This window comes from Schistocerca piceifrons, chromosome 10, assembly GCF_021461385.2.
Source record: "Schistocerca piceifrons isolate TAMUIC-IGC-003096 chromosome 10, iqSchPice1.1, whole genome shotgun sequence".
In the NCBI taxonomy this organism is placed as follows: Eukaryota; Metazoa; Arthropoda; class Insecta; order Orthoptera; family Acrididae; genus Schistocerca; species Schistocerca piceifrons.
This window is the reverse complement of record NC_060147.1, coordinates 107,847,089-107,874,072: the sequence shown is the minus strand read 5'-3', so window position 1 is coordinate 107,874,072 and position 26,984 is coordinate 107,847,089. Positions and strand designations below refer to the sequence as shown.

General features: G+C 40.3%; 1 protein-coding gene across 1 annotated transcript in view; it reads left to right on the top strand.

Moving 5' to 3' along the window:
• LOC124718724 (ectopic P granules protein 5 homolog) overlaps positions 1–26,984 on the top strand; it is a 367,184-nt gene that overhangs the window by 274,918 nt on the left and 65,282 nt on the right. Inside the window, exons 34-37 of the mRNA XM_047244342.1 lie at positions 8,355–8,534; positions 10,459–10,640; positions 18,298–18,506; positions 23,068–23,343. Coding sequence (XP_047100298.1) covers positions 8,355–8,534; positions 10,459–10,640; positions 18,298–18,506; positions 23,068–23,343 — 847 coding nt within the window. The remainder of the gene's footprint in view (positions 1–8,354; positions 8,535–10,458; positions 10,641–18,297; positions 18,507–23,067; positions 23,344–26,984) is intronic.

Below are 26,984 nucleotides of genomic sequence, written 5' to 3'. Positions count from 1 at the left end.
TTAATATGTTGATTATGTTGATCTTTATTAAGAAAATAAAACAAGGTTAGACAAATGCTAAGTGAACCAATGAAGCCAAAAATTGAGAAATGGCATAGCTAATTACTGAGTCTTAACCAAATCACAATTACTGATTATTACTGAACTAAGAATGAACTGCGACATGCGGTCATAGCAGCCGTAATATTTGTAATCTTTTAACAATCACTTCATATGTTTCTTTGTTTTCTAGTTGCCAATTAACTATTTTACATAAACAATTTCTCATGCGTGGCAGTTGAGTCTACTGTGTTTGATAAAGTCAGTACTTACAAATTATTTTACATAGGACAGTTGTTTCAGTATATATTTTTGGTTTATTTTGTAAAAATTATCATCTGTTCATTTCTCACTTATTTAAGTATTTATTTTAATGTGTGTTAGTTACCATTATGTACATAACAGTCATGAGCCACGTACAATAATTCCAACTTTGCTTTATATTGAAATACGGTTTTATATAACAACAACAGTCTTCACTTGACGTAAAACAATGAAGTACTCGTCATCCACATAGCAGTATTATAAACCATAAATTTTTCATGAACTGACATTTTAAGTCAGGTCCAGATAGAGTACTTAAAATTATTAATCAAAATGATAATTGTCTATACAAAATCTTAAGTTATTGTTGAACTCTGAAATGTTGTTGCAGACTTCAGTCTGAAGACTGGTTTGATGTAGCACTCCATGGTACTCTGCCCCATACAAGTCTCTTCAGCTTCATCATTTCAATAACCATGACGTCATTACTTACTGTACTTTTAATGCTCGTGAAGTTTTTAATAAGGATATTAGTACATCGTATTTCTACTCTTCAATGCCTTTTGTTCTGAGGACACATGGACATTAGAAGGTGGATCAAGATGAGGTTGTTTATGTGTGGTGTAAAGGATCTAGTGTTTGTGAAGGTGTGAAACGTGTTGGTGATTTGACTGTATATTATCATGAATAAGGAATCCTGATCCCCCCCCCCCCTCCCCCAAAAGTGATTCTTGGTGTTGTAGCTCTCAGATGCACCCTGGGATGCTCTGCACTGTGTTCGCGCCACCCTTCTTCTAGTCAAATTTGCCACAAATTTCTTTTCTCCCCAATTCTTTTCAGTACCTCATCATTAGTTACATAAACTACCAATCTGATGTGAAAGTATTCTTCTGTGGCACCACATTTCAAAAGCTTGTATTCCCTTCTTGTCTATACTGTTTACCGTCATTGTTTCATTTCTACATGTCTGCACTCCGTATAAATATTTTTGGAAGAGCTGTCCTAACAATTAAAGCTAAATTTGATGTTAACGAAGTTCTCTTCTTAAGAAAAGCTTTTCTAGTCATTGTCAGTCCACATTCTGTATCCCCTCTACTTTGGACATTATTAGTTATTTTGCAGCTCAAATGGCAAAAATCATCTACTACCTTAAGTGTCTTTTTTCCTACTCTAATTCCTTCAGCATCACCTGATCGAATTCAGGTACAATCCATATCCTTGTTTTGATTTTGTTGATGTTCATTTATATCCAGCTTTCAAGGTGCTATCCATTCCGTTCAGCTGCTCTTCCAAATCATTTGCCGTCTCTGACAGAATGACAATGTCATTGGCAAACCTCAAAGTTTTTATTTCTTCTCCTTGAACTTTAATCCTTCCTCCAAATATTTTGTTGGCTTTCTTTACTGCTTGCTCAATTACAGATTGAGTAACATTGGGGATAGGCTGCAACGCTGTCTCACTCCCTTCTCTTGACTTCCAACTGCCGTCTGATTTCTGTACAGGTTGCAAATAGCCTTTTGCTCCCTGTATTTTACCTCTGCTACCCTCAGAATTTCAAAGAGTGTGTTGCAGTCAACATTGTCAAAAGCTTTCTCTATGTCTACAAATGCTAGGAAGATAGGTTTCCTTAACCCATTTTCCAAGAGAAGTCTTTGGGTCAGTACGCCTCGGGTATTCCTACATTTTTTTCAGAATCCAAACTGATCTTCTCCGAGGTTGGCTTCTACCAGTTTTTCTGTTCCATTGGAAATACCCTCAAACTTCAAGAGAAGAATGACGAGTTACAGGTACAAGACAAATGAGTGTATTGGATTCTTCACTAATCAGCTCTACACACACACACACACACACACACACACACACACACACACACACAGAACAAATGCAGCTGGACAAAATAATGGTAGGTTTGTGAAAACAGATGGAAACAGCTGTGATCAAACTAATACTCATGAAGCACGGGCATGGTGGTGGTGCACATAAACAATATAAGCATCTGGCTCTAAAGGAACTTACTGATTGTTTAAGTGTACAGAACTCAATGATTTTTATAGCTAGTCAAAATGTATATGAAAATAATGTATAACATGTGTTTCTGTGGCATTTAACTCATATCATTTGGCTTTTTTAAGAATTTCTGTGTTATCTGGATTTTCAAAGATGTGAAAGATCTACAGTCCCACCTACTCTGAAGGGTCCACTGTATTTTGCTACCAGTTTTGGTCATTAAGTGATCATCCTCAGGCATAGAAACCATCATGCTTATGGGTAAATGAACATGATGTTGGAAACTAACCATTCTGTATGAAGTTAGTTAAATTATGATCATAGTAGTAGTTGCCAGAACCTGCAATAGACTGGAAAAACATACTTTGGAAATTATGATATGTTAGTACAATTTCAGCCTCCCTTCTGATGAAAATTGGTACTTTCTAAATACGGGGACGCATTTATTTACTTATTTTTGTTATGAAGAAGAAATTAATTACATCCATGACATAATCTCAATTCTTACAAGATGTGTGGTGTTGAGGAGTTGTAAAAAGGAAATCAGGTTATTTAAATATAAAATGTTTTTATTTCCATAGCTAGTAGTTCATACCATTTTAAATTCATTCAGTGTTGAAAATTGTGTCCTCAGGATTGCGGCTGTTAGCAGCAATACGCATACCCATATCTTCTCTTCTTCAATAATCTGCTCCCTTAGCTCTAGTAGGGCGTGAGGGTGATGTTTGAACATCTTTTTCTTTCAGATATCCCCAAAGAAAGAAATCACAAACGCTCAAATCTGGTGACCGCACAGGTCACCCCACATCGCTCCTCAGAGGACCAGGCATCCCTCAAAACATTAAATGAATTTCAGGCTGTGTGAGTTGTAGCCCCATCCTGTTGGAACTAAGTCCCCCAATCTCTCGTCAGCAATAATGTCAGCTGCAAAAAATTCTGAAACATTGAAACATAATGTCTGGAATTCACAGTCACGGTCATGCTTTCCTGTTCAAAGAAGTATTGATCTGTCAAGCCAGATTGCGATAAGCCACACCATGCCATTAGTTTAGGGAAATGTAGCAGTCTTTTGTGAATAATTTGGGGGTTATTTCCAGTCTAATAATGAAAATTTTGTTTATTCACAATCACACTGAAGGGAAAATCTGACTCATTACTACTGGACAAAGCTGCTCTCTGGAGAGATCTGTATAAGAATCTGTTCACACAGATTTCAGTGGTTGGCGTTCAATTGTTGAACTGTGATTTTGAAGGGATGGTAATTTGAATCAAAATGTTGAATCCTCCCCAAACTGTAGTCTGAAATTCCCAATGCAACAGCGTGCCTTTGAGCATAATGCCTTGGTGATTGCTCTACTGCTGCTTTCACCAGCTGCGCTTTTTTGGTGTTCTGAATTACCTGTTTTGGCCGTTAGTATCTTTTTGTAGTCTGCTACCAGTTTCCTTCAACTGATGAGCCCAGGACCAAATTGTGTTTGCATTAAGAGTGGAATTGTTGCACAGAATGTTGAACCTTCGCTGAGAAGCCCTTTGCGTTGCAATCACAGATCAGATGTCTTCAAAATACACATGCACGACCAAGCCCCGATGTGCTCCAATCCAAACCGTGTTGGCTACTGAAATAGGATCACCAACAGAACAAAGGGAGGCCACATGCAACTCCCTCCACCCACCTTCGAAACTGCGCATTTGATTCTGACGCTCACTGTATTTAATTACAAATGTTACTACTGAGGCTAGGAGAGACTGCAAGAGATGTGGAAGATCAGTTGAATGGAATATAAAGTGTTCTGACAAGAGGCTGCAAAATGAATACAAAATAAAGTAAAGTAATGGTAATTGGGTGCTGTAACAGTAAGTCAGGCAGTGCTGAGGAAATTAGATTAGGAAATGTGACTCTAGAACTAATGGACGAGTTTGCTAGTTGGCCAGCAAAATACCTGATGATGACTTAAACAGAGAGGGCATAGAGAGCAGACTTGCAATAGCAAGAAAAGCATTTCAAACAGAGAAATGTGTAAACGTATAAAACTAATTTAACTGATAGAAAACCTTTCCTGTAAGGCTGGAGTGTAGCCTTATACGAAAGCGAAAGATGGGTTATAAACAGAATGCACAAAAGAACGCAGAAGTGCATTTTGAAGGACATATCCTGAGGCATTATGAAATCCCAAATTTGGTAATGGAAAGAAGTGTGGTGAGGTAAAAATTGTTCCATTGTTTTAACTTCTTTCACTGCAGGGTGCCTGAGTCTAAACTAAAAAAGGTATCCCTCAGACGCTAGTAACAACAGGGATTTTGGATGCAGGGGTGGGTGAGAATTCTCACCAGCATCTAAGTTCTGCTCTAAATTGAAGACAGCTCTCACTAACTTAATGTTCGCTATGATGCCTATGGAGCTACTGTTCACTACGATGCCCCTGGAGCAAATACTTTCTTACTGTCCTCTACAAACATATCCAGTTGTGCCAGCATCATAATCTCGTCGGCCAGTTCCAATAGACCGTGTGAGTTCCAACCAGTAATAATTTAATAAACATGCTAACAAAGCCCCTATTCTTACAGAGTCTTTGTGGTTTACCAGTGAAGTACATTACTTCCTTGGAGTGGAGAGGAAGGCAGAAAGTCTCCCCTCACTGTGTAACAGACTTCTAGTGACAGCCAATGAGAAGGTGTGCATGTACACATGCCTGGGAACTCTCCTCTGCTACCAAAATAATTGCTATTAGCCAGTAAGGGACCTCATTACTAAATTTTGAGCAAAAATTCCATCTGGCATCCTGCGGGGCAGACAGCTGGGTCCCATGCTAGCAGCATTGTTTTTTCTCCTGTTCTTCAGATCTTATCTTTGCTAAAAGGCATCGCTGTGACAGTGTCGTTGATTCCCCCCCCCCCCCCCCCAACCCCCGCCCCCCCAACCCCCGCCCTCCCCACCCCCCCACCCCCCTCCCCTGTTCTACATCTACATCTACATCCATACTCCGTAAGCCACCTGATGGTGTGTGGCGGAGGGTACCTTGAGTACCTCTATCGTTTCTCCCTTATATTCCAGTCTCGTATTGTTTGTGGAAAGAAAGATTGTCAGTATGCCTCTGTGTGAGCTCTAATCTCTCTGATTTTATCCTCGTGGTCTCTTCGTGAGATATATGTAGGAGGGAGCAATATACTGCTTGACTCCTCGGTGAAGGTATGTTCTCGAAACTTCATCAAAAGCCTGTACCGAGCTACTTAGCATCTCTCTTGCAGAGTCTTCCACTGGAGTTTATCTATTATCTCTGTAACGCTTTTGCGGTTTCTAAATGATCCTGTAATGAAGCGCGCCGCTCTTCGTTGGATCTTCTCTATCTCTTCTATTGACCCTATCTTCCTGCATTTCAGTATAATTTTCCATTGTTACAACCTCTCGATATACTACAGCATCATCCACAAAAAACCTCAGTGAACTTCTGATGCTATCGACAAGGTCATTTACGTATATTGTGAATAGCAACAGTCCTACGACACTCCCCTGCGGCACACCTGAAATCACTCTTATTTCGGAAGACTTCTCTCCATTGAGAATGACATGGTGTGTCCTGTTATCTACGAACTCTTCAGTCCAGTCACACAATTCCTGCCCCTATACATTTTTTGTAAGATCAGTCAACATATCTTACCCTCTCTTGTTGTGGGTGTAGGCCTTGTCTAGTAAATCTCCATCTCCAATTGTTGTAACAGGCATTGCACTCATGCGTGTGATTTAATTTTAGTCAGCATTAGCCTTCTCTACTCAGTGTTCACACTGCTCACAGCACTGTTAATCCAGGGCTATTTGTGGCCCTGTAGGACTTCCACAAAACTCACACTTGTGTATGAAATTGCTACACCTATTCCATTTTCCACGCTATTCCCTGTTCCACCTACCACGATCACCTGATATTCTCTGTCAAAATCTTTACACAACATCTCTGTCCTCTCTGTCACCAGGCTAAGCCGAATACTTGTGATCTGGTACATTGTCCCTAATTTGTCCTTTACCATCTTGCTTATACTCCTGCTGTGGCTACTATCTAGCATGAAGACTCTTCTCTTCTTAATCTCTTTTGTTACTGGTCCACATTTAATTTCTTGCTAGTCATCTTCTGCACCCTACTGTGAGCTACACCTGGATGAGATTGTTCCATTCCTACTTCAGGTAACAAGTCAAACTTATTAGATATGAAAAGCTCAAATGTACTTGAAGAAGTTGAAGAACTGTTCCCCTTTCATCCTTCACCCAATTCCGTTATCTTTTTCCACTTTCAACACATCTAGTTCAAAGTTTGCGTGATCTAATTCAGGCTGATGGCCACAAGTCTCTGCATGCTGTTCAGTGGTTCTTTTGTCTTTTTAGCAAAGCCTACAGTTCCACAGGGGAGCCTCATCGAGTTCCCCAGTCAGTTCCCCACTGCAATCACTCCAGTGGAATTCCAATCCACTCACTACCTTCACATACCACTCCCTTTCAGACTTACATACAGCAATATACACACTTATCTCACATTGCAATGGACTTAACACTTATAATTAGAACTAAATCACTTAACACACTTTAAACTTAATGAATTTTGGTTATTTAGAGCCACAAAATGTAGGCCAACAGTTTAGTGCTTCAGATGTAAGATATAATCTGAGGACGTAGTTATTTCCAGTTAAAATGAGACCTCAGCACTCACTTAACTCAAGTTTGTCAGTTAACTAATTCACAATCAAATACAGCTTCAATCCCCATTTGTCATTAGTATTATTTGATATTTCACAATGCAAAATACAGCGTACTTCATGTGATGTGATTTTAAGTGATAATTTAAATACAAAAATCATCAATTACTCTGGTGAAGGACATACAGGGTGGTCATAATTAAACTTACGCTACTTGAGCCAGTGTAGACGAAAAATATTTAGTATATGGATATCTAACAATATAGGAAATGTGTTCACAGTATGCAGGATTGCGTTGTTAGTAGTGTTAGTGTCATGGCTTTCCATTAGGTGTTGGTATTGTGTACAGTTGAAACACAAGTGTCATTGTGCATTACAGTGGCAGACAATCAACATGGGTTTGGATGAGGTGAGCAGGGCTTTACTCATAAAGCTGTTATACCAAAACAGCAGCAATAGTGCTGCAACTCTGAGTGACTATCGACACATTAAAGGAATACTGCGAGGTCCTCTTTCTGCACTGGGCTTGGAGATGATGATTTGGGACTTGCTCCTCAGAGAAGGCAATGACCAATTGCTGCACAAACTGTTGAAGAAGTTACTGTTGGCATGGCTGAGAATTCTGGACACAATGTATGATCATCAGGCTGTGCACCAGATGTGTTACGACAGCTGAACATTCCGTAATCCACCGTTCGAAAAATGCTACAAACAATTGTGAGGTGGTATCTCTGGTGTGGCTCCAGGCTGTCGTGGACACAAATGGTCACCATATTGAGCAACATTAGTAACCTGGAGCATAAACATACAAAGCAGTTAAGAAATGTTACCCTCCTGCCTGGAAATTAACATGTGCTTTTCTGTGGTTTATTCGTTATTACTCTCCTGCATATCCTTGTAAATGGTTCCACAAAGTCTCATTGTCCTATGATTATTCGTTTTTCATGGGGGTACTCTCACGTAGTGAAAGTGTAATTATGGCCACCCTGTATAAAGGAAGGTGTTTAAATATGGGAAGTACTTCTAGTGACAAAGCTGCAGCTACGGGTAGACACCAGTGCTGCCAACTCGGTGATTAATTTCAGTGGGTTTTGATGTGACCAACACAATTTTCCTTAAATGTTTCATTGCAGCAGAGCACGGTTTGTCAAAGTTTCACTGTTATTATTTTTCTAGATGACAGTTGATTACAGCATCCTTTTGTTTGTCAGTGCATTTGTCCTGCTGATGGTGAGATGTGTGGTACTATTCTGTGCACTGCCCTCGTGTGAAGTGTAGTGGGAAGAAACCGCACTTTGCAGTGGTTTGTAGTTTATTGATGTAGCTGCAGATGTAGACTACATTTGTGTTTCTTGTGCCCTCAGGTGGTGGACCAGTACCTGCCAGACTGCCACCAGTTCCTGGGCGGCATGTTCGTCGAGGTGGCCTGGTGGTCCTGGGTGGGACACGTGCTGTCCACTTTCCCGCCAGCCCTCACAGCAAGAGCCCATGCGTGCCTCCTCCACCTGCTTGTCAAGCTCTCCTGTGAGCCATCTGTCAGACAGGTAGGTGACATTATGAAAAGTAACATCTTTAGTATCCATAGTTTAACATTTTCATGTGAACTGTGAAATTCCTCTGTACCTGCACCATTTCCATGGCCAACATCATGGTCACCACCTGCATCATCATCAACTTATTTCGTCAAAATTGTGAAACAATGTTACTTGGTGGTATTTATATTTCCTGAGGGGCCCTGAAAGGCACAAGAGATGTTTCACGACAACTAAAACTGTATTTCACAACAAACAAAACTACAGCTGGTGCAATGTTTCCCAGAGAAATACAGTTGGCGGTACTCTCTACAGCCTGTAAAAGGATTAACCCTTTAGTGAGTGCATCTCCTTGCTTACACCACCACAATATTATAGCTAATTTGGCTGCACGGACTACCCTAGTCCCTTGCCCCCACCTCCCAAAACACAAACTTCAGTTCACATCTTCAACTTATTTTCCCCTTCTTAGTTCATCACTATTGCTGAGGCTCTCCTGTATTGGGATAGCACTTCAGCATTGAATGTAATGGGGAAATCTTGCTTGTGCCTCACTCAGATGGAGGTGATTTATAGATCTGATATAATTAAATTTTCCTTGAGACATTTGAGTCTCATCTTTATCTACAATAATGATGGAAGCTGAAGAAATGAATTAAAATTTGTGCAGTGGCCAGGACTTGAACACAGATCTCCTTGCTTACTAGGCAAGTATGCTAACCATTACACTACCATAGCATTATAGCTAACATAGCTGCACAATAGCCATAGTCCAATGTCTTCCCTAACACAAACTTCACATCTTCAGCTTATTTTCCTCTTCTTAGGTTGTCACTATTGCCGAGGCTCTCCGGTATTGGAATAGCATTGGACATCGAATGCTGGGGTGCTATTCCAATACTGGAGAGCCTCAACAATAGTGACAGCCAAACACTTAATCAGAAAAGGAAACATACACACATTCATTCACACAAACAACCACATCTCATCACACATGACCGCCATCTCCGACAGCTCGGATCACAATGCAACTGTCACATGAACAAAAACAGCAGTCTGAAGGGGGCAGGGAAGGAGAAAGGACAGCAAGGCATAGGTAACGAGAGAGAGCAGAGCATGCTGTCCTTTCACCTTCCATGCTTCCCCAGATTGCTGTTTGTTGTTCAATATTAAGTGTCATGTAATATTTTGTGTAATGTAATATCTTGTATGGACACCATTTATTAACCTGGCACGTTCCACATCATTACAAAGTGTCGTATTCATGATCTATGGAACAAGTACTAATCTAATCTAATCTCGTGAAAGTTGCATTCTGGTCAGAGCTGCCAGAGATGGCGGTCATGTTTGTGTGAGGTGTGCTTGCTTGTGTGAATGAATGTGACCATGTGTTTCCTTTCTGATGAAGGCTTTGGCCAAAGACTAAAGTGTAAGTGCCTTTCTATTATGTCTGTCTGCAATTCAGCGTGTCATCTTCACAGCAGTCTAACTTTACCAAAAGTAAACACAGAATACATCTATTTGAAAAAGCATATAAAAATTTGCTGACACCCTCCTAAGAGGCACTCTCCATACCTTACATACTAACTATGTAGGCACTGACCAAATTTGGCTTAAAACTCAAAAAAGTTATGTTGACAGGAATTGAGAGTATTATGTGAAATAAATTAATAATGAGCAAAGCAGCTTCACCATCATACACGAACAAATGAGCACACTGTTGAAGAAGTGACAGAAAAGGTATGTCAGATTTAAAAGAATGCAAAATCTCCAAGACTGTCAGCAAAGCTCAAAACTTAGCACTGTCTTCATTGTAGGATGCTTGTAATAGATATTGTTGTATTACTTTGCAGACACACCTTGTATTTGTGATAGTTGTGTGATCCGGTCTTATGTCATTAGTAAATAATGCCCGGATAAATAACTTTCTTTGCAGTCTACAAAGCTACTGCCCCTGCTCCTCGAGTCTCGAAGGTTTGCGTGGCATCTGCTTGACTCGACTGCCTTCGAGTCCATTGCCAACTGGTATGTCATGAGCTGTGATCCACGCGTCATTCTGGCACCCGAGGATACTGATGACGATGACACAGGCCGCAGCATAGACATTGCAACACTTGGGTAAGTCAGTGCTGGACAGTTTTGTTTGCGCAAATCAGTGAATAATGACTTCTTGTTGTTGTTGTTGTTGTTGTTGTGGTCTTCAGTCTGAAGAGTGTGTTGATGTAGCTCGCTGACTAGCCTATTCTGTACAAGCCTCTTTATTTCTGTTAAACTTATAAATTTTAAGGCCTGATAACATCAGGTGAGAAAGTCACAGTGATCTGTATTATTCATCATAAATTTTAAATGATCTGGATTGCAATATAGTGTTCGTGCAACTAGGTGAAAGCAGTTTCAGTTGACTAACAACCATTCTGAAATATATGTAAACAAATAGAAACCTCCACACATTAAAAATAGTACTATATGACTATCGCAACCTACATCCACTTGAGTTTGCTTACTGATTCAAGCCTTGGATGCTACCTACAATTTTTAACCCATACACTTGACTATTCCTTTATGTTTCAGGAAGTATTCTATCAATTAATCCTTTCTGTTGACAAGTTGTACCATAAATTTTTTTCCCGTGTTCATTTCAGTACTTTCACATATACCTATCTAATATTAGCATTCTTCTGCAGCACCACATTTTAAAAACTATGTCCTCCTTGCTGTTTGCTGTACATGTTTTGCTTCCTCACAAGGCTTAATCCAGATAAATACCATCAGGAAAAGCTTCCTAACACTAAAATTTATATTTGGTGGCAACAAATTTTCCCTTTTCAGGGACACTTTCCTTGCTATAGTCAGTCTGCATTTTATGTCCTCTCTACTTTTGACAATCCAGTTACTTTGCTGCCCAAATAGCTAAACTCGTCTATAAAGTGCAGTCAAATGAAAATAAGACAGATGGAAAAAGTAAGAAACAGTTGATTACATCAAAAGTGATAACCGTACCTGTTAACACATGTATCCCATTGTGAGACAAGATGGTCAGTACCTTCATGGAAAAACGTTTGCAGCCGCCTATGGAACCATGATTGTACCCAGGCATGCCACTCTTCATCCAGAGGAAATCCAGTGTCTTTCATCAGGGTTCCAAAAAGTCACATGGGAAGAGATCACAATTGTAAGGAGGCTTACCAGCAAGACTTCTGCAGTTTAGTCGCAACAACCTTGGTAACATGTGGGTGGGCATTATTCTGCAACAGAATAATGCCATCTATCAGCACTTGTGGGCATTTGGAATTGGTGGTGCTCACTTCAATCAAGGTTCACTGGGAAGCTCTTGCACGTCCTTCATAAAGTGCTGATCTTGTCTCACAATGGGATAAATGTGTTAACAGTTACGGCAATTACTTTTCAAATAGCAAACAGTTTAATTACTTTTTTCCTTCTGTTTCAGTTTCATTTGACTGCCCTGTACTATGCTTAGTGAAGCATTTCCCAATACAATTCTCCCAACATTGCAGTCATTTTAATGATATGTTTGTGTAACAATGGTGGCTGCATGAGGCAATAAATTCACACAAAAGGCAAAGTCAGTACCATATTGAGCAAAACAGAAACCAGTACATCTACATCTACATTTACACTCCGCAAGCCACTCAATGGTGTGTGGCGGAGGGCACTTTACGTGTCACTGTCATTACCTCCCTTTTCTGTTCCAGTTGCATATGGTTCGCGGGAAGAACGACTGTCTGAAAGCCTCTGTGCGCGCTCGAATCTCTCTAATTTTACATTCGTGATCTCCTCGGGAGGTATAAGTAGGGGGAAGCAATATATTCGATACCTCATCCAGAAACGCACCCTCTCGAAACCTGGCGAGCAAGCTACACCGCGATGCAGAGCGCCTCTCTTGCAGAGTCTGCCACTTGAGTTTGCTAAACATCTCCATAACGCAATCACAGTTACCAAATAACCCTGTGATGAAACGTGCCGCTCTTCTTTGGATCTTCTCTATCTCCTCCGTCAACCTGACCTGGTATGGATCCCACACTGATGAGCAATATTCAAGTATAGGTCAAACGAGTGTTTTGTAAGCCACCTCCTTTGTTGATGGATTACAATTTCTAAGGACTCTCCCAATGAATCTCAACCAGGTACCGGCCTTACCAACAATTTTATATGATCATTCCACTTCAAATCGTTCCGCACGCATACTCCCAGATATTTTACAGAAGTAACTGCTACCAGTGTTTGTTCTGCTATCATATAATCATACAATAAAGGATCCTTCTTTCTATGTATTCGCAATACATTACATTTGTCTATGTTAAGGGTCAGTTGCCACTCCCTGCACCAAGTGCCTATCCTCTGCAGATCTTCCTGCATTTCGCTACAATTTTCTAATGCTGCAACTTCTCTGTATACTACAGGATCATCCGCGAAAAGCCGCATGGAACTTCCGACACTATCTACTAGGTCATTTATATATATTGTGAAAAGCAATGGTCCCATAACACTCCCCTGTGGCACGCCAGAGGTTACTTTAATGTCTGTAGACATCTCTCCATTGGTAACAACATGCTGTGTGCTGTTTGCTAAAAACTCTTCAATCCAGCCACACAGCTGGTCTGATATTCCGTAGGCTCTTACTTTGTTTATCAGGCGACAGTGCGGAACTGTATCGAATGCCTTCCGGAAGTCAAGGAAAATAGCATCTACCTGGGAGCCTGTATCTAATATTTTCTGGGTCTCATGAACAAATAAACAGAGTTGGGTCTCTCAGTACTGAGAGAAAAGACAAACAAAGATTGACCTACATTGTCACATTTATAACATTTAGACAATATACATATTTTCAGTCAATCTTCTTGTATTTCCATCTTACATTACTTCTAATTTAATAATTTGTCACTTACCTTTAACATTCGCCCACATAAACATAAACTTTTAGTATTGTGTTTTTGTACAGTAAACATCATCCTTGACAAAATTGTCATCTTTTGAGAAAAATTATAAGATTTAAGAGGCATGAACAATGCACTGCCCACATACATGCCTATTATTGGTTGATACTATTAGTTTATCCAGTTACCTGATTGAATTTTCAGATGAAGAAAAATTCTTTGAAAAATAATCAAAATTGATAAATATCTATGCAAAACTCAGAGACTGAAGAGAGAAACTACAGATGTGAAATACGCATATATCAAACTTAGGAAAGTCCTGGATGGAATACAGAGAACAGTATGAAAGAGATTGATTGCTACTCACCATAAAGATAAGCTGAGTTGTAGACAGGCACAATGAAAAGATTGTCACACGTGAGCTTTTGGCCAAAACCTTGTCCGGAAAAGAAAGCAAGACACACATACACACACAAACACACAAGAGCAAGCAATATTGTAAATATACTTATTTATTGGATTGTATATTGTGTTCTACAACACTACTTGACATTGACAGTTACATTAAAATACTAATCAGCTAGAATGAGACAACAATCAGATCGTCACTATGTTGGCATTATCGAGTTACTATATAATTTAGCCAAACCATCTGATGATTACTTGTTGAAAAATCAAAAGTGGTGGTGCAACTATTCATGTGACCTGGGGCTTTAATGGGTCATCATTGTCTGAAAGTGAACTGTAAAAATGGAAACAAATCTAGCATTTAATCACTCTAGGATGATACCAGATCATGTGACCATTTGGTACATTCCAAGTCATTGAAATGCTGTGACTCTTCAGTCTTATGTGTTTGATATATGGCTCTCGAGTCTGGTACCATATCACATTTTGTAAATCCCATAATGTTTCCTTGAGAGAACTGCCAGATATCTTCAGGTGTGGCAGCCGGTTACCATTGTCAAGTAGCTGTTGTCCCCACTATGACTGTCTTCTTATGGAAACCTCATCAGAAAGTCATACATGCACAACTAGGTTACTTCCTAACAGATAACAGTCGCATGACCGTAGCCCCCTACCAGGAATTGAACTGTAGATTTATTGCGCGTGGTCCAGTTCACCAGCGGTGCTGCTGCGTCTAAGTGTTGTAATGCCCATTTTCAAAAAAAAACTATGTTTCATATGAAACATTTGTATAAATATTGCAGCTGCAGAGTCAATGTTCATATTGGTATCATCTGTGTAATAAAAGAAGGTATACCCTTCAAACTTTCTGAGATCGGCTTGGAGAAGCCTGGCTGTCCACACTTGTTTGTCTGCTTTCATCTTTTGATATATAAGCTTTGTGAGCTGTAGTTATAGTCATTTCACAATATACTAACTTATTTTCAGTTTCTAAAGTTCTGTTTAATTATCGCTTAATCAGTTCACATTTTTAATCTCTTTGTTCGTTGTTCAAACAAATTTCGGGCTTGCAGCCGGTCGTCGTTCAATACTTCGCATGATATTTCAACTGGGCATCTGCCAGTCATCTTCAGGTGAGCCGTCGCAGACTGACGATAACGTCCCCCGCTGCGCAATATATAGCGTACTGTAACTAATCTGCACATGCGTCGAAGACTTGATAGTTGAACCAACACTGCCCGCCGGCAGCGCCCTCGCTGGTGGAATAGCAGAACTCAGTCGCCCTCTGCGTTGCTGTTTGCCACGGCCGTCGACGCACTCTGTCGTCTTCGATTTGAGCAAATCGTGGAGATGATGGGATTCCATGCACTGTCCAGCTGGTAGCCGCTGTCACGGTTTAACAGATTTTCCGCCAGTCGTATTTCTACGGCTTCTTTAATAATGGAGTCCCAGAAAGACGTTGCTGTGGACAAAATCATTGTTTTCTTATACTCCATTGAATGTCCAGTAGAAATACAATGTTCAGCAATAGTGGACTTGCTTGGCTGCAAAAGGCAGGTGTAACGTTGATGTTCAGTGCAGCGTTCTTTCACGGTGCATGTGGTTTGACCTATGTAAGCCATACCACATTGGCACGGTATCTTGTAAATTCCGGCCTTTCCTAGTAACAGATTGTCCTTAACTGATCCCACAAGGTCCGCAATCTTCAATGGTGGGCAGAAAACCACTTTTACCTGAAATTTTCAGAGGATTCTTGCTATTTTAAACGAAGTGTTGCCAACGAAAGAAAGAAAAGCTAAAGATTGTTCCGGCATGTTCTCCTCTTTATTCACTTCCTGCTTCTTAGTTTTAACTGTTAGTGCCCTGTTAATCTGCCGGATGGAATACCCATTTTCGCTGAATACTGTCCTCAGATGGGCGAGTTCTTGAGATAAGCTATCTAGATCTGAGACAGTATGAGCTCTATGAACAAGTGTTTTAAGCAAACTCGTGGTTTGCGATGGGTGATGGCAACTCAATGCTTGCAGTTACAAATCAGTATGAGTGGGTTTCCGGTAAACTAGAGAACCATCATTCTTACTTCGAACCAGGACATCCAAGAAAGGCAAACAACCATCTTTCTCTATTTCCATGGTGAACAGGATGTTGCTATAAATGGAGTTGAGGTGATGTAGAAACTCCATTAATTTATCTTCTCCATGAGGCCACACTATGAAAGTGTCATCCACATACCGCCAAAAACCTGTTGGCTTCAGGGCAGCTGATTCAAGAGCTCTCTCTTCAAAATCCTCCATAAAAAGGTTGGCGACCAAAGGAGACAGGGGGCTACCCATGGCGACACCGTCAGTCTGTTCAAAATATTCTTGATTAAACATAAAACAAGTTGAGGAAAGTGCGTGCCTGAACAAAGCAGTGATATCAACAGGAAACATGTTACCAATCAGTGCCAAAGAATCTGCAAGAGGAACTTTTGTAAAAAGTGAGACCACATCAAAACTTACTAGAAGGTCTACACTGCTAAGACGAAGAACCCTCAGTCTATTGATAAAATCAGCTGAGTTTTGTATGTGATGTGAGCACTTGCCTACGAAAGGTCTCAGTAAGGAAGCGAGATGTTTAGCTAAATCATATGTAGGAGCTCCAATGTTGCTCACTATTGGACGCAGAGGAAGACCCTCTTTATGAATCTTTGGAAGGCCATACAGTCTTGGAGGTACACAACCATGTGGTTTTTAACCTCTTGATGGTCTCTTGCGGTAAGGAGGAGGAATTTGATAGTGCTGAAGTTTTTCGTTGCACACGTCCTGTAGGATCTTAATCAATCCTCCTATAGGTAGAGTCACTTAGCAGACCATACATCTTATATTTATACACACCACGAGGTAACAGAACAGTTGCATTACCTTTGTCAGCTTTCAATACCACAAATTCACATTTTTGTTCGTTGTATTATGAGTTTTATTTTTCAGGATTTCTAGCAGGAAAGACGTAACACTTCGATGTGTTACTGATACAGCATTGACGTGATTTTATTACTAATTTATGATGTTCATTCTTATTCATTGTATATGTAGAACCTGCAGTCATTCAGAAAAGAAGTCCGAGTTTTTCAACTCAGTCATACAGCGAATACCAAATTGTGATTTGCAAATTACATCTACTAAATTTCAATTTGTCCACATATTCTGTTGCACCATTCTGAACACCAGTGTGGGACCACAATCACGATTAAGATCATAAAATTCGGAAATACTTGAGTTAGTGGAGGTGGGAACCAACTTACAGAACCAAACCAAAACTGGTAACTACTGTGCAAATCTCCAAACCACTGGGAATTGCATGGGAGAGGGTACTTCCCATTTTACCAGTGATTAGGGCTCTTTCCCCCATTCACAGTTGAAGTGTTGGAAGAATGATTGCTTAAAAGTCTTTGTGCACACCATGAACAGTGTTATCTTATCTTTGTGGTTCTTGCAAGAAGACAAGGAGGTTGTTGTATATTTTTAGATTCATCACTTGAGGTTGGTTCTTGTAATTTTGTAAACAGGTTTTCTTGAGACAGTTTTATGTCTGTTTTCAAGAATCCGTCACTTCAGTTCTTTCCGCACCTTGGTGATGCTCTCCCATGGGTCAAACAAACCTGTTCTGCCCTTCTTTGAATGCATTCAATATCTCAAATTAGTGCTATTTTATACATGCCCAACATACTTCAGTGATATTCGAAGATGGGTCGCATGAGTATTTAGTAACCTATCTCCTTCGTAGACTTTTTCCATCTCCCTATCAAAAAACTGAAACCTGTCACCTGCCTTACATATGAGTGAAGCTATGTGATCATTGCATTTGATATCCCTACAAATCGTTATTGCGTGGTATAGTACAAGATGAGTCCTTCCCTCTTGAATCATTGATATTGTAGACATTTTTTCATTTCGTGAATTGCATTATTTTACATTTCTGTACATTTAAAGGACATCGCCAATCTTTGCACCACTTTGTAATCTTATGAAGATCTGACTGAATAGTTATAAAGCTTCTTTCAGACAGTACTTCATTATAGCACTCACAACATCTGTATATCTTTTTTTCTTTTTGGGAAAAAACTTAGAAATTCTCAGAATGTAATCATATGTGCATGTTAATTTGTGATGTGTGCTTGTTCTACATCATTGTGATCTGTCATTCATAATAATCTGTGGAACATAAAACTAACTGCCAGGTGTCCATAATGACCACTGCAGTGCGGACACAGGCAGTTGTCACTAGCTAGCAGTAACCGTTAGCTATGATACAATGATGTAGAGCAGTTGCCTTTAGGAAATCTTGTGAAATACACAAAATGTGATCCAGTGGCTGACTCGAGGGCCATATCTTGTTGAAAAACTAAGTGAAAATCGAACTGACAAGTCAGGTGGCTAGCTGATGAAGGTCTTGCCGCTGTCACGATGCCGGACCTCTGTTCGTCCCCACAGGCTGCTTCGGGTGTCAGCGGCGCATATCCCGGAGGCGGTGCACTTCCACCCGCAGACGCTCACCAAGCGACAGACGTTCGTCCGTGTCTGTGTCAAGCTGCTGACCAACTGCGCCGGCCGGCACAAGGCCCTCCTCTTGCGCAGAGAAAAGGACTTCCGAGCTGCCGTCGGGAACATCCTGGAGGACATAGAGTGTGTTGTCAGTGCCAGTAAGTCCCAGCCTTTATCTGAGTTACTAGTTTCTTTAGATCACAAGCATAAATGCTAAGTCAATTTTCCACCAACAGATAGCATAGTAGCATAGCTACCAGAGTGCCACCTGTGTCTATCCTTTGATAGGGAATGCTTACAGCCAGAAGGCTCAGTGTGGTGTAAATGTATGAAGCAAGCAGGCAACCATGCCACGGAGACACACTTGTGCTTCTTACAGCCACCTGTGCAAATTTGAAAGGAGTCAAATTGTGGCCCTGCAAGTGACTTGGAGAACTGCCACTCACGTTGGATGTGCTGTGTCAGTTGTGCAATGATGCTGGTATCAATGGTCACGTGACCAGTCTCACACCTACAGATGAGGTTCTGGATGTCCAAGCAGCACCGATGCCTGTCAGTATCACTGTATTGTAATGTAAGACAGTGGTGGCAGATACAGCTACCACAGTAGAGAGACTTGTCTCCAGTCGAGCACATATGGGATATGATAGGATGAGAAATGACTCGTGTGACTCATTAACCAACAACCCTTATGGAACTACATGAATAGGCCGTGGTGGCATAACGTATCCCAGGACAGTATTTACCATCTGTATGATCAACTGGAGGCCAGGATCAGTGCATGCTTTGCCGCCCATGGAGGCTACACTGTGTACTAATTGGACGTTTCAGCATGGATTGATACCTGGTACCTGATACCTCAGAACTGCTTGCACTATTGCTCCTATTGCTCTGTAAATGTAATCATTTAATATACTCCATATGCACTTCTGCGACAATAACTCTTGAGTTAGTTGGAAACCTCTAAAATGGAGTACTTTTTTTCCAGCAGTGTAGAATCATACAAGTGTCATTCAGCAAGTCCTTAGAAAACAAGTTGTTTTGGGGTATATAGTTTTTAACATAATCTTCTTTTAACTCTATACACTTTTTCAAGTGTTGCTGCAACTTTTTTAAATATTCTAAAAAGTAAGATTTTGGAAGGTATGCAAAATATACAGTTAGTTGGACGATGACCGCCTCATTCGATGATGAATCGTCATCTGCCAAACCATTTTTTCAAGTTTGCAAATAAAAGAAAATTACTAGGTGCTAAATCTGGTGAGTACAGTGGGTGTTGCAGTAATTGAAACTTCAGTTTTATAATTTTGGTCATCAAAACTGTGCAGGCATTCATCCATGCATTGTCTTGTTGGAAGAGGATCTTTTCCTTTCTCAAAGGAGGACGTTTTTCTTTGATTTCTTTGTTCAGCCTGTCCAATAATGATGCGTAATACTCTGTAATTGTTTTTCCCTTTTAAGCAATTGACGTAGATAATTCTGCATGCATCCCAAGAAACTGTAGCCATCACCTTGCTGATCAATTTCACCATCTTCACCTTCTTCTGAGCCTTTTTGCCTTCAAAAACCCACTGTTTGGATTGTTCCTTAGTCTCTGGAGTGTAGTAGTGTATGTATATTTTGTCCACAGTTACATATTGATGCAGAAAACCAGTAGTATTTTGTCAGAAAAGTGCCAAAACAGCCTCAGCATTGAACACACTGTAGCATTTATTCTCCACTAATTGCAACAGCAGCATCCATCTTGCCAAGATTTTTTTTTCACACCCAATTTTTCATAGAAATTGAAAAAGTATACCTTCAATTATGCCCATGGTATCAACTATTTCACGCACTTTGGTTTGTCGGTGAGTCAAAACCATATTGTGGATTTTGTGAATCCGTTTGGGGGGGGGGGGGGGGGGGATTGGTCACTTCCACCAGATCTCCCGAATGCTGCTCATCTTTTGTGGATGTACGGCCATGTTTAAACTCATTCTTAGTTGCACACAGTTGCAAACACAGGAGCAGATGTACCCTGAACTTCATCCAGCTTAGTTTTTAACTCTTTCAGCATTAAGCTTTTTAAAGAACAGTGTTTACTACATCTACACTCCACAAACCATTGTACAACTTGTTTGGGTTTCTTCCCATTCCATTCATGTATGGAGCATGGGGAGAATGACTGTTTAAATGCCTCCATCTATGCTGTAATTAATCTAATCTTAAACTCACAATACCTATATTAATGGTTAGTAGGGAGTTGTAGTCATCGTTTAAAACTGGTTCTTGAAGATTTGTAAGTAGCTTTCTCAGGTCAGTTTACATGTATCTTCAGGAGTCTGCTGTTTCAGTTTCTGCAGTATCTCTGTGACACTCACCCATAGATCAAATAAACTGTGACCATTCATGCTCCCCATCTCTGTATGCATTCAATTTCTCCTGTTAGTCCTGTCTGCTACAGATCACACATACTTGAACAGTATTCTAGGATGGGTTGTACGAGTGATTTGTAAGCCATTTCCTTTGTAGACTGATTGCATTTCCCCAGTATTCTACCAGTAAATCAAAGTTTGCTGCCTGTTTTATCCATGAATGGGCATTAGCGATCAATCTCTTTCACGCCCCTTCAAAATGTAACATCCAGACCTTTGAATGAGATAGCTGATTCCAGCTGTGGCTCTTGTCAAAGGATACTACTTTTTTGTTGTTGAAGGGCACAGTTTTACATTTCTGAACATTTAAAGCAAGTTGCCAGTCTTCACACCACTTTGAAACCTTACCAAGAGCTGACTGAATATTAATGCATCTTCTTTCAGACTGTAGTACTTCATTATAGGTAACTGCATCATCCGCAGAAAGCCTGAAGTTCCTATTAATATTGTTTGCAAAGTAATTAATATACAACATGAACAGCAAGGATCTCAACACTCTTCCCTGGGTGCACACAGAGTTACTTCTACATTTGACGACGACTCTCCACCCGAGATAACATGCTGTGTCCTCCCTACCAAAATTCCTCAGTACAGTCACAAATTTAACTTGATACACCATATGATCGTACTTTTGACGATGAGCATAGGTGTGTTACTGTGTCAAATGTTTTCTAGTAATCAAGAAATACTGCATCTACCTGACTGCCTCGATACAAAACTTTCAGTATTTCACATGACAACAGTGTGAGTTGGGTTTAACATGATTGATGCTTCTAGAATTTGTGCTAGTTGGCATGGAGGAGGTCATTCTGTTCAAGATAGTTCATTATATTTGAGCTCGGAATATGTTAGAAGGTTGTACAACAAATTGATGTCAAGGATATTGGACAGTAGTTTTGTGGATAACTTATATCACCCTGCTTGTAAATGGGTGTGACCTGTGCTTTCTTCCCGCTACTGGGCACAATTTTTTGTACAAGTGGAGCTAACTCAGCCGCAAATTCAGTATAGAACCTGATACGAATTTCATGGGCCCTGAAGCTTTATTTAGTTTTTAACTTCAGCTGTTCTCAACATCAGTGATACTAACACTCATGTTTTCAGTGGTGCAAGGATTAAATAGGGGCAATTCTCATGTTTTCTTTTCTGAAGGAACGTTTAAAAATGGAGTTCAACATATTGCTTTCACTTTTTTACCCACAATTTCAGTTCCAGTCTCATTTGTGAGTGACTGGACACAAACTGTGGTGGCAGTAGCAGCAGTTACACATGACTGGAATTTCTGTTTTGCGAAATATCATTTGACAATATTCTGCCAAAACTTTGCTGGATGAGACTAAAAGAATCCTTAAACTATGGTAATTGGCAGGCTCAATAATTCAACTAGCTTCAAAAGAAATAGCTACTCTGACAAAGAGATAAATAGAGCACTACTGCCTAAAAGCTCTAGAGCTCTTGGTGAAAAAGAATCAAATAAATGGAAAGTTTTCCTCACATTTGTAAAAACAGTTGCAGTGCTTGGAAGACATGATATTCACACAATATTCAAACTGACAAGAAAGGTGCATGATTATGCAAATGCTGCAAAGGATGTATGCTGTGAGCGTCTGTCCTGTTTACAGTATATTTTGTGCCCAATAGGCTATACAGTCAGATTGTGAAATGATCAGTAGCCCACTACTGACTTGTTGGAACATCATATGACAAAGTATACTGCATAATCATATTCTCTGAGGAATTTCATCATGAGAATGTCAAAAGTAGATAAATAGTTACTGGAATCACAAGGAACTATTAATACTACAGTGTATAGTTATTCCACGCCACATATTCGATCCGATCTATTGTAGGTGAATGTGCTCTTGGATAACTGTGAGTCAGAAAGGTGCCATTAAATTACACCACTGAGGCATCATCATGGCGGTTTCTTGGGGATATTGATAACCACAGTACACTATTGACATGTGATTCTTGGCAAAAGGTGTACTATGTGCACTGATATCTCTGAGGACAAGAAGTCTCAAAATTGATCATGGAATTAAAGCTTACAAAACAATCCTTGCATTCTATTTATTGTTGTTGTAATAAACAGCTGTGTTCCCATCAACTATGTTAGGTAGTCAAAATCTGTAATAATTTGTCTAAGTTTTATGTATGAAAATGATAATTTTACGTACTGATGCCAAGCCACAACGTAAAATGAAGAGGTGATACCCATTGAAATTAATTAATGTACCTTAGATATATTATGCAGTCCTGTCCAAACCTACTCGACCCTAAATCACTTGCACTTGTCCATCCACAGGTGTGCCATCCCCGCAGCAAGTAGCAGAGTGCGGCTTCCTACTGTCGGAGGTGGTGCCGCTGGCCGCACAGCCCCAGTCACTGGCGCCGCTCGCCCTGAGTGAACTCTGCAGTTGGCTGGCAAGCCGTGATGGCCGCAGCTGCGTGCTGCGTTCGCTGCTCAAGGTAGCCGCGCCGACGCTGGCGCCGAGCCCGCAGGCCCTGGGTGCCGTGCTCGAGGCAGCGCTCGAGGCTTTCTTCCGCATGCCTGAGCCGGAGGACCACCAGGGTGGACTAGGTAAGGAATCAATAAGCCACAGGATAGATCCATATTGTCAGTGAGTAATTTCATAAGACTACAGCTTTGCCAAAGACTAGCTACTGCTATGAAAGTTATGGATGTACTGAAAAAAGCCACGGATAAACAGGAGCTGACTATTATATGCTATTTTGGATTTTAGCAAAGCTTTTGATGCTCTTGACTTTGAGATTCTGCTTGCTAAACTCACAAGCCAAATTTTTTCTTGAAGTGCTGTACAGTGGTTCCACTCATACTTTACATCTCACAAACAGTGTGTAATGATGGGAACAAAAAGGTCTTTATGGAGGGATGTAGTATCAGAGGTTCCATAGGGCCAAGTAATGTGCCCATTACTCTTATTATTGTATGTTAATGTGTCAGCTATTCTCTCCCACTGCAAATATCATGTATACAATGACAACATTCAGTTATATCTGAGTACAAATCCAACAAACATGTGCACAGACATCCAGCTTGTAAATGCTGATTCACTTGCCCTATCAGTGTGGGTGCAGAGCATAGGTTTAAAACTTAACCCATCTAAAGCACAAGCAATCACAGTTGCTCACAAAAGACTTATTACCCCACAGTTCAGAAACACCCTTCCACCATTAATCCTAAATGGCACAGAACTAACCTTTTCTTCTTCTGCAAAGAACTTGGGGATAATTCTGACCATTATTTAGACTCAACTGAACACACAGCTGCAGTTGGTAAGAAAGTGTCAGCATCATTTCACTCACTACAGAAATAAAAAGTATCTCCTTTGGAGCTTAAAAACAAAGACTCTAATACTCACCATACTTGACTTTCATACGAAAACTCGAGCAGTATGGAACTGACAATGAATGATTAAATATGATACATTTGTGATGTGTGAGGTCTGTTCAAACAGTTTCTGAACTTTGACCACAAAATTTTTATATGCTTACCTTATACTTATTGTGCATGATCTCCTTTGAAAGACTCTCCTCCACAGTTGATACACTGCTCCCAACACCATTTCCACTTCTGGAAGTGGTCTAGGTGCGCCTCTTGCTGGATCACGTGAAGCACCATCTGCAAATTTTCTTTTATCTTGCCTATTGTTGCAAATCTTTCAATGAGGTTTTCAACTTTGGAAATAAAAAAAGCTGCAGGGCCCAGGTCTGGAGAGTACAGAGAATGAGGCAGCACAGTGATTTAGTTTTTGGGGCAATAGTCACGCACCAACAGGGATGAATGTGCGGCTACATTATTGTGATGCAAGAGCCATGAACTGTCTCACCACATTTCAGGTATCTTAACAGGCCCGGCTAGTACCATTGGTTAACAGTTTACCGAGTGGGCTGATTAGCACACTGGACATGCATTCAGGAGGACGACGGTTCAATCCCGTGTCTGGCCATCCTGATTTAGTTTTACGTCATATCCCTAAACCGATTCAGGCAAATGCCGGGGTGGTTCCTTTTCCAGGGCATGGCCGACTTCCTTCCCATCCTTTCTTAATCCGATGAGACCAATGACCTCGCTGTTTGGTCTCTTCCCCCATATCAACCCAACCAACCATTAACAGTTTGTCCCCATGGCACAAATTCATGATGAATTAATCCTTCAAAATAACCATAGACCCACATCTCATCACCAGTTATGATTCATGTAAAGGACATCTCATTCTCATTTTCATGATTCAACAGCTCTTCACAGAATTAGAGGTGAAGGTCTTTCAGGTCTTGACTTGAGCCGTGGGACGAACTTGGCAGCAAGACAATGTATCCTAAGATGCTGTGTCAGGATTTCATGACTTGATCCAACTGAAATGTTACATTCTTCTGCAGTCTTTCATTCACTCAATCTTTGATTGGCACACACAATTTATTTGACGTTTCTGACATGGGCTTCATAAGTGGACGTCAAAGGGTGTCCTGAACAAGGGTTATCTTTGATTTCCATCTGGCCATTTTTAAACCGTGTGAACCATTTGTAACATGGAATACAGCTTAAGCACTCATGACAGTAGGCTTCCAGCACCATTTTGTGTGTCTGTAAAGGTTTTCTTGAATTTCATGCAAAATTTAATGCAGACGCATTGCTTCTTTACCTCATGTTGTGCACATAGTTCCGCGTAGTCAGCGCGTACACAACTTTCCCACTAGAGCGCACCCCGCTAAGCACAACAGTGCAGGCGCAGCACTCGTGCGTCTCCGCTCTACGAGATGGCGGTGCCATAAAGACGGACCAAATTCTGCTTCCGCCGATCCGCGTATTAATATGTAATGCAGCCAATGAGATTGCTGCTAACATAGAACCTTTTCTCCTCGCAGATCACACTCGCGCAGTGATACATGAACGCACGAAGTATTATAACGAGTGTACAGACCTCCGATTAGTCTGTCTGCATTAGTCTGTACCAGTCTACATTTGTCTTTACCAGTCTATAGTCAAGTTTCAGTCTGCGCCTAATAAGATTATCATCTTTCTGTATAATGTATAGACATTTTGTCAAGTATCAGAGGTATGTGAGAATAAGATTAACGTACCAAGACCAAAGAAACTTCAGATTGTTCATTGTAAACAGCATCCAGAATCAAGTTACGTAATATCTATGCCTTTTTATAATTTTAATAAATGTGTGTGAAAATTAATGAAGTTCTGTTTAAAGTTGGTCACCGTCAATCTGCTACTCTAAAGCATGCAAGTGGCATTTCTATCATCTGACCTAACAGCAGAAGATAAACACGCCATGATAAGACCACGAGACATATTGCTGACACTCGCCTACTTCGTTAGAGCGACAAGTCAAATAATCTGATGGTGTGTGTACCGAAGGTCTTACAGTATGCACACCACACCCCAGCTATCTTGAAATTTGAAAACTGTGCGACACAACTTTCTACTCAAAACAGAACTGACCAATAACAGACATAAGACAATGAAACTTCTGACAGTTGCACATTAAACACAGTTGTGTGCAAGGATGCCAAATGCATTTCATTCCAACACTACTGATCTAAAATTACGAATGTTCCGGAGGTTTTTGAACAGATCTTGTGTGCTTTTTCAACCATATCACTCCAGTTTCAATATAGAATTATACAGCCAACCAGTTACACAAAATTGGTAGGTATATTGACCTAGGTTTCAATACCTACTAGGGGTGTCTTCATCAGAATGAAATTTTGATAAATCGTAAAATTATGTTGCTAAAAAGGAGTGATCAGAATTTAGAGCAGCTGTCAAGTGAAAAGTGAAATAAAACATCCTAGACTTTGACACATGTGCCCAGCTTGGAACATCATAGACTCAAGAGGCTTCGTAGTTTACATGGTGTGTCGCATCTACAGTAAATGGATAGAAATGACTGAGCCAGGTGAAGCACTGTGCAAATACAAAAATAGAATAAGAAGCGAGGGTAATGCTGAGGATATAATGGATAAAATCTACAGCTTTTCTAGAAATAAAAATATTCCTTAATGGCTGTAGTATGTCCTAATCAGTTATTTGCATTCAGATATTCCTCCTTCAGTGTTTTATAAATAGCTTCACACATTCCTGGTATTATTTTCATCAATGTGCACTGTGGCATTTGAGTGCTATACTGTAAACTAGAGTAGTTTTCTCGTGTTGCTAGAAATCACAGTGTTATTGTAAGTCTGTTT